Raw genomic sequence first — 9,146 nt, forward strand, 5'->3', positions numbered from 1 at the left:
GGTGGCATGAGTGCAATTAAATTCATACATTTATGTGGAGATTAATGTTTTAAATATAAAATTTTTTTAATACAGAAATATTAAATGATTTAAATAACTGAAATTATACGCTAAAAATGAAACTAAATCCACCAGCAGGTGGCGGTAAGTCACTGATTTTATCACTGAATCATTCATTCAATTGATTTGTTTGAACAGCTGATTCATTCAGGAATGAAATCTTTATGTATGGGTAATCATGAATCACTGACTCACTAGATTCGTTCAAAAACGCACTTTCATTCATGAATGAAACTCGACTGTGTTTGCTTGTAAATGCTCAGCGGCTCAGCTGTTACTATATTTGGAACTATTTTTGTTGATGCAATATATACAATAAGACAGTAAGAATGTTTGCGGGAGCGTGACACACATGTTGCGGGAGTGGGCGGTAATGGTCAGAAATTCAGGGGGAGCGGGCTTAAGAAAACTGTCCCGCTCAGGTCTCTAGGCTGCGCGTCAACACACACGTTTTTTTTTTTCGCCCTCCCCCATCTCCACCCCCAATCATTAGTGCCGCTTGTTCGGTCTTTGACAGAACATATAGGACAATTTTTTAAATAGCGCCATAAACAAAATTTATTTCAAATTTAATTCAAGCACTTTCAAGGACCTATGTTTGTTTTCAAGTACTTTCCAGGCCTTGAATCCATATGTCTGAAATTCAAGTACTTTCAAGAAGCGTGGGAACCCTGAGTTCTGCTGCGGACCCCTGGTTGAAGACCCTTGGTCTAGTCTGTTTTCAGTATTTTTTTTTTAATCTCAAATAATATTTTGCTTTTTTTTTTTTTACTATTTTGCATATTTTTATAATTAATAATTTATAATAATGATCATTAATTTAATATATATAACTAATAATAGTTTTTTGTGTGTGTGTTTTACCTGAGCAGGTTTCAAGACGAGTGTGTTTCCCGCCGCCAGACAGGCTGCACTCTTCCATGCCAGCATCATAAGTGGGTAATTCCAAGGAATCACTATGGCACACACACTAAGACACAAACAAGCATCATGTTACACCTTCACGCTAATCAAATTTGCATACACTCACACACACATTTACAATCACTCACCCCAGAGGCTCTTTCTTTGTAAAGGTGAGGTTGCGATTGGGTCTGGCCTGACTGATGGGTATCGTTGAACCCTGCGAGAAACAGGACATGATGCGTCAGCGACAGGAAATTATAAAATGAAGGCCTGAGCGAACTCAAAACACACACACACCTGGATCTTGTCACACCAGCCAGCAAAGTATCTGAACGTCTGAATGGACATGCCAACGTGTGTTTTCAAAGCCAGAGTATAAACCGCACCAGAGTCAATCGTCTCAATAGTAGCCAACTCCTCCTGGTGTTCCTCCATCAGGTCAGCCAAACTACACACAAAAGAAGTCAAAAAGTTCCCTTTTTGTTGCAAATAAAGTATGAAAACTGCCAACAGGATATTCTCTGAGAAATCAATTCTTGGTCAAATGATCGCACTGTATTACTATTTGTTTTGCAAATGTGTTTGGCTTTTCATATCTAAGTCAAATCTTGACCCAGTGGCTCAATAAAGTCAACAAAACTCTCTAACACATCTTACCTGTAGAGCAGCCGTCCGCGGTCACGAGGGTTCATCTTACCCCAAGGTCCGTTGTCAAAGGCCTCTTTGGCTGCACTAACCGCTCTGTCCACATCTGCCACAGACGCATATGACACCTTACAGATCACCTGAAACACAACACAACCTTTAAACATGCCAGGGATGAGTTTAAGCGTGTTTGAGATGACTTAACATACCGAGCCATCCGTTGGGTTCACCGTGTTGTATGTCTTTCCATCTTCTGCATCTTCGAACTTGCCGTTGATAAAACACTGATAGGGCATCTTCACTGTCATGTTATTGACATCTTTTGTCACGTAATCGATGACCAGCTCCTCCTCCTGGTCTTCTCCGCGCAGGCGGCGGACGAACATCTGGATGAAGCTCTGGAAGGTGGTGGCCATGTAGACGTCCTCATTCTGAAGCTGAACTCCTCCACATTTCTGCTTCACCTCCTCTACCAATCTAAACCAAACAATCACAATAACACCATAATCCATTTATAATGTTTAATTATAAAGGTCTAATTCTTCAAAGAATAATTGTAATTTAGTTTTACGTGACCATTTTCAGCCCCCTTACAAGTACACAAGCTGTTGCTAAGACTTTAATATATGTAAATGACCTCTGTTATGATTGGCTAACCTGTTTGCATGTTAAATGAACTCAAAATACTTCTGCTAAGTTGATAAATACTGAATCAACATTGATATGTAAATGTGGTAAATCATGTTGATGTTATCATGGTCGTGACATCAATATCACTGTTTTTGTTTCATAGTTTCAGTGTTATTATTGTTAACTAAAGTGAAAAATTTTACAAAACTACTAGAAGTCAGTGATTGAAATAAAGCTGAAAAAAAAAAATACAAATATAAGATGAAAAAATTAAACAAAAAAATGAGAAACTAACAAAAAATAAGCTTAAATACTAAACCATAAATAGAAATAAAAGAAAATAAAAAAAATACATTATTTTAATAAAAATTAGTAAAACCTAAATTAAAATAAAAATAAAAAATAAAAGCTAATTTAAAATATTATTAAATACTATAATAGTATATAAATAAATAAGATAAATAAATAAGTCAGACCCACCTGACTACATCCATAGAAGCAGCTCCAGACTTAAAGAAATCGGTTGTGTCATCAATAACCGGAACATTACTCAGAATACCTTTCCAGATCACCTAGATAAGTATGAAACAATAAACAAATGACATAATTGCTCAAATATATACCATAATGCATTTCTGAGGCACATAAACATACACATACCCTGATCTCCTCTGCCATTTTCTTCTCATTATCTGTGAGATCCAGACTGGCAGTCTCCTCTGATGAGAAGTATTTGGATGCAGGAATCATCTTTCCATCCTCAAACTGCAGGTTCTTTACCTGGAGCTGCATAGTGATATTATATTAAAGCCGTTAATACCCTTTATTATGAATTTGTAGCACAAAGTTAAAGCATTAAAAGCCTAGAATTTAAGTAAATAAAAGACCAGAAGCTAACCGCTTTTCCATCAAACCCAAACAGAATAAGCCCAGATTTGGCAATGAGTCCAGGCTGAGACACCCCTTCCACCTCGACTGGCTGACCTGTGGGCACTGACCCACTCAGCATCGATGAGCTGTACAGCGTTACTGGCTACAAAACACACACACACACAAACCATCCACTTAACAGCTTATAGCAGGACCATCAGAATTAGTCTTGAGTTTGCCTAAAGTGAGTTTTTGATACCAAATATGAAGACTACCCTACAAGGAAGCCCTTAACTATAATATAAAAACATAAATAGTTTTATTTATTCAAGACCCATTAATACTACGCGAGTAAAATATTTATCATGATATTCTAAAGACTTACACAGATATTCATTTTCAAATGTATTGTTTAGAAAACGCACCTTTCCATCAATAACAACCCAGGCACCCGGAACTTTATCATGACCACGGATAAAGTTATGGATGACCTCTGTTGGCTGAGCCATATTCACCTAGAGAAAGAGAGGCAGAGAATGACAGATAAAATGATGTTGATTTGCTGAACCTTCTTCGCTTACCTTTGGAGCCCTATAATCACTGCTAATGACTATTTTACATAACTATCTTTGTGTCTCACCTTTGCATTGGATTTCTTTTGGATTCCCTCATAGCTGGCTCCTTCTTCAGACTGAGGGATCTTGGGAGCTTTGCCATCTGCAATGAGCTGTACAGCTTCTACCTGTTTGAACACAATTTGGAAGTAAACTCAGATTCGTGAACCTCACAGGAGTCAAAATCTAACATTTAGTTTGCATAAAACATCATTTTGAATATTTTTCTCATAGTTACCATGGCCTTGATGCCCTCTGGAAACAGAAAGCGGTTATAAAGTGTGTCCACTGTGTCGTTGGGCTCTACTGCACATTCCTTCTGCAGCAGAATGGGGCCGGTGTCCAAACCATCATCAGCCCAGAATATACTAAATCCTGCTTTCTTATCACCCTCGATTAGTGTCCTGCACACACACATATTTAAATCCATTTCATTTAAAGGAATAGTTCATCCAAAATTTTCTGAAAACCTACTCAACCCCAGGCCATCCAAGACGTGAGTTTGTTACTTCATCAGAACTGTTTTGGTGAAATGTAGCGTTACATCACTTGCTCACCAATGGATCCTCTGCAGTGAAAGGGTGCCGTCAGAATGAGAGTCCACACCGCTGATAAAAACATCACAATAATCCACAGGTAATCCACACCACTCCAGTCCATCAATTAATGTCTTATGAAGTTGAAAAGCTGCAAAATCCATGCATCCATAATGGACTCTCATTCTGACGGCACCCATTCACTGCAGCGGATCCAATGGTGAGCAAGTGATGTAATGCTACATTTCTCCAAATCTGTTGAAGAAACAAACTCATCTGCATCTTGGATGGCCTGACGGTGAGTAAATGATCAGCAACTGTTCATTTTAAGTGTCTAAATACAGTAGTTATAAAGATATCAGAATGACATTTTAGTAACATCTCACCAGTTAATGGCGGAGGCTCCTCTGTGTCTAGGCAGGATGGAGGGGTGGTAAATGATAGAGCCATGTTTGGGGAAGTCGATCACGTTCATGGGGATAAACTGGGAGCAGAAGGGCATGACGTTCAGTTCAGCGCCCACTGCTTTGTATGCCTCCACCACCTCTGGGATGGGCTTACCCTTCACCCGCCACCGTGGGAACTTAAACACTGGCGTCCCGTCCTTCTCCGCCACCACCGCTGAAGGTCAGAGAGAGATTGATCCTGAGAAGTTATACAAGGTTGCACCTGCCATAATCATTGAACTTATCAAATCAATACGCATACTTAAGTAACTGACCTTGTCCTTTATATCTGAATCTATAAATATATCAGTCATAAACAGTTAAGTGTAGGCCGAGTCCTATGATTGTAACAACTTCAAAAGACTCAGTTATAGTACCCTGGGCGCTGTTCATAACCTCAATACGGTCATTACAATGGTAATCAGCACATTATGAAATCATGATTTGTTGGAGATGAATCAAAAACTAACAATTCAGTGTGCTTTTGAACTCCATTTCAACTAGTTCTACAATTCAACCTGAATAGAAAGGAAAGGAGTTTATTATGTTCCCCGATTTCTTCCACTTTAACGGATAGTTCACCCAAAAATTAAAATTCTGTCATCTGTCATCAAATTCTGTATTTTTTCCATACTATGGAAGTCAATGGCTACCATTCTTCAAAATATCTTCTTTGTGTTCAACAGAAGAAAGAAACTCATACAGGTTTGGAACAACTTGAGGGTGAGTAAATGATAACAGAATTTTCATGTTTGGGTGAACTATCTAACTTTATACTATACAAGTGAATTTCTATTTTATTTTATTGAATTTACAGTATAATCTTGCAACTCTAAACAATTTTCTACAAATGAACAGACTAAGACCAGTTTAGTTTTTGGAGACTCCTACAATATGTTACATACTACATGACATAATATATAATAACTATATATCCTAACTATAAAGATATTATCACTCAATATGTAATTGCATGTTGATAAAGTGCAAATAAATAAATAAATAAATAAATAAATGGTTTTAAAAATATTAAAAATAAATGTGTGTATAATAAAAATCAAATCACTTATGATACAAATGTTGTAATTATACTTTTATAATTATAATACAAATTATTATGCATTAATCTTAAAATGTTATTGTAATAAAAATATATGTGTATACATATACTGTATGCGTGTGTGTGTCTGTGCTTATAAATTGTTTTCTTTTTGCACTTATCAATATGCATGCACTTTATAATTAAATTATTAATGCATAATATTTTTTATTTTAATTATTAAATATTATTTTATAATAAATTGTTTTTTAAATATTAAATAAGTGTTTTTGATTTAACTTTTTTTGGGGCACTCAACATTGGGCAATGATTCATACAAACTCTTGTAAGAATGCTCGTGTGTCCTCTTTGCTCTCACATACGTCACAAATGCTCCAATCACTAAGGGACTTTTCTCCTCACACGGCTTCACACCACTTTCACCAAAAAAATGTGGTTATTATGCGGCATGTTCTTCTCCTTTTCTGACCAACACTGAACTGCCCCTGCACCTCATGCAAACATAAACACTCACACACAATTGAGCTGTGAGCCAATGTGCTGCTCAGGCTTGCAGCGTTGTGACTGAAGTAGGACGACTTCACTTCCAGTAAGAGTTCATTACAACAATGACGGCCTTAATGTTATCAACAAACCAGACAAATTTGATTAGAGACATTCAAAAAAAGGGGCTTTCTCATTTTCCTGTTCCCCATCTCTCACTTCCACTTCTGTGACACTTCCCAGCCCCCATGACACCACTACAGTAACAAAAAACGGTCAGTGCTCCACTCTATCCCACCCCCACCCATCTGAGACTCACCCAGGGGGTCCGCCTTGCCGTCCTTATCAGGAACTGTGAATACACCCACCACTTTATGGCCCTGCTTGCGGAGGTTTGTGTACACTTCCTGTCCAAACAAGCTCTGGCCAATCAGGGCCAGCTTCAGCTTGTTTTGGTAGTAAGCCTGTGACAGTATTATGATGTTAAAACATTTTAAACAAGCTCACCAGACAAAACTATATGGTTCACGGTAAAGTGTCACTGACATTAAAATATGAAACATAATCAGTTTATAAGTCCAATTACATAATATGGCCCTTTGTTCTGTGAAACCAACCATTGCTCTGATCTTCATATTTACCAGTTGATTCAGTGTTCAGTGATTATGGGTCAATAACAAATCGCAATGTCAAATATAATAAAAAAGAGGACAAATGGTTTTAAAATATAAATAATATATATTATTATTGTTTTATTATTTATTCATGTTTGAATCAATAAGAGACTCAGTAAATATTAATAAACACCAAAACATTCAGCCATTTTTCTTTTTTACAATCTTTCAAAAGATTTAATTCAGATAATGATAAAAAGTTGTACAAATGGTTTTAAAATACAAATAATATTTTTTATGATTGTTTTTATTATTAAATAAATAAATAAAATACACATTTTATGCCAAACTACTTATTTCAGCCCTTTAATGAGACTTTTTTTCTTTTTTACAATCTTTCAAAAGACTTTTAATTCAGAAATCCTCAATGTCTGCATGAATTGCATTTTTGTATTTCTAAATAACTTTACAGATCTGGACAAAAATGAGCACATAATTGTCAATTTTATTTTATTCTATTATATTTTGTATTGATATTATTTGTTTTATTATTATTCGCACTATTTTTGTTTTGTGTCTACATATTGATGCTTTGGCAATGTTGTATGCAAAACAATCATGCCAATAAAGTACTTTGAAATTGTGAAACTGCAACTGTGCTGCACAATGGGGAGAAAATTAAAGCACTGCTGGGAGACATAACCAGCTCAAGCATTGTTTATACTGCAAACATGTAGTGAAGTTTATTATGGATTGTCATAGCAAGATCATGCATGCAACATGTTTATCTATCAGTGCACATGTGTGATCTTAAGTTATAGTTTATGTTCTAGTAATAGTGACATTAGTAATATGATCTGCCTTCATATTCTCGGCCCCCTGCTGATGCAACTCTCCATGGATCTGTCCACTGGAAGTAATCCTACGAAGCAACGTGGCAAACACTAAATCCCAAGCCGGTTTAAATAAAAATCCTATATCTAATTAACATGCATAAAGTGTGCATATGTAGTGAATTAATGCACAAGTGTAACATCTACAACATTGCATTAAGATACTGGGATACATCAGCTGACAGCATGCTTACAATAACTTTACATGGGTAAACCCTGTATTATAATGTTATTTAAGAGTTCACCAACATTTATAAACTTATTTTAAGGTCTATGCATGTTTCTGCCATCAATACAGTACATTTTTCACGTATGCATGCATTCATTCATTTATATCTATGGCAAAAGCAGCAATGCAGAATATGCGGTTACTCACAGAGCTCGAGGAGAATTTCCTCATAATCGTGTTCGCCGTCCACAACATGGTGAAAATATTATAAACACTCAAAGAAAGATTACGTTTAAAGTCCGGGGTGGTGGTCTGGGAACATGCGGTACTGTAAACCCACACCTGCGGTTCGCTGACTGTATGCGGTCAGTGTGGCAGCAGAACTAGACTGAACCGACGCTCACTGACGCGAAGGCACGCTCAGTACGTGCGCGCTCCCGGGCCATACGTCACGGCGGCTAATCGATGCGCGTAGCCGTCGGAGCGTAAACCCTATTTAACGGGGTCATATGACGTCGCAAGAACATTATTTTGTGTATTTGATGTAATGCAATGTGTTTATGCGGTTTAAGGTTAAAAAAATGTTTCCACATAATGTACATTATTGTTGCTCCTCTATGCCCCGCCTTTCTGAAACGCGTCGATTTTTATAAAGCTCATCGGTCCGAAAAGCGAGGTGTGCTCTGATTGGCCAGCTATCCAGTGCGTTGTGATTGGCCGAATACCTCAAGCGTAAGACGGAAATGTTACGCCCCTCACCATACTGTGATGTCTTGTCCCAGCACCACGAGACAAAAACAGTAAAACCCATTATAAACAAAGCATTTGTTGCATCCAGTGGGGACATAATTACTGATTATAATGACTTATACTGTCTTTTTACGCGTTGCGTTGCTTGTAACACTCCAAAGAGAAAGGAAAAATTGAAATCGCATTATACGACCCCTTTAATAACAGCATTAATATTAATAACTAATATTAGTAATAGCACACAAATATCTGTCACCCCTTTGACAGATATTTGTTCTTCTTTTAAAGGTGCCATAGAATGCATTGATACAATATTTTAAATTGTTCTCTGATATCTACATAGAAGGTATGTGGCTTAGGTAAGGGCAAAAAATCTTCAGAAACGGTTTTACATGTCCATTTACAACCCTAGGCTTTGTTCCTAGAATGAAATTGTCTGTTTTTACCTTATTTGGAAGGGTCATGAATAA

General features: G+C 36.9%; 1 protein-coding gene across 2 annotated transcripts in view; it reads right to left on the minus strand.

Moving 5' to 3' along the window:
- LOC107656317 (mitochondrial 10-formyltetrahydrofolate dehydrogenase-like) overlaps positions 1 to 8,502 on the minus strand; it is a 14,026-nt gene extending 5,524 nt beyond the window's left edge. Inside the window, exons 1-14 of one of the 2 annotated variants that reach the window (XM_016444095.1) lie at positions 8,134 to 8,502; positions 6,570 to 6,714; positions 4,648 to 4,882; positions 3,964 to 4,129; positions 3,752 to 3,853; positions 3,537 to 3,626; positions 3,140 to 3,274; positions 2,902 to 3,027; positions 2,722 to 2,813; positions 1,821 to 2,088; positions 1,624 to 1,751; positions 1,264 to 1,414; positions 1,113 to 1,183; positions 925 to 1,030 (exon numbers count right to left, since the gene is read on the minus strand). In XM_016444095.1, the coding sequence (XP_016299581.1) occupies positions 925 to 1,030; positions 1,113 to 1,183; positions 1,264 to 1,414; positions 1,624 to 1,751; positions 1,821 to 2,088; positions 2,722 to 2,813; positions 2,902 to 3,027; positions 3,140 to 3,274; positions 3,537 to 3,626; positions 3,752 to 3,853; positions 3,964 to 4,129; positions 4,648 to 4,882; positions 6,570 to 6,714; positions 8,134 to 8,181 (1,863 nt within the window). In that variant the 5' untranslated portion in view covers positions 8,182 to 8,502. The remainder of the gene's footprint in view (positions 1 to 924; positions 1,031 to 1,112; positions 1,184 to 1,263; positions 1,415 to 1,623; positions 1,752 to 1,820; positions 2,089 to 2,721; positions 2,814 to 2,901; positions 3,028 to 3,139; positions 3,275 to 3,536; positions 3,627 to 3,751; positions 3,854 to 3,963; positions 4,130 to 4,647; positions 4,883 to 6,569; positions 6,715 to 8,133) is intronic. The other variant, XM_016444096.1, reaches the window with a different exon arrangement.
- Positions 8,503 to 9,146: the final 644 nt, after the last annotated feature.

Source organism: Sinocyclocheilus anshuiensis, unplaced genomic scaffold, assembly GCF_001515605.1.
Source record: "Sinocyclocheilus anshuiensis isolate Anshui unplaced genomic scaffold, SAMN03320099.WGS_v1.1 scaffold183, whole genome shotgun sequence".
NCBI lineage: Eukaryota > Metazoa > Chordata > Actinopteri > Cypriniformes > Cyprinidae > Sinocyclocheilus > Sinocyclocheilus anshuiensis.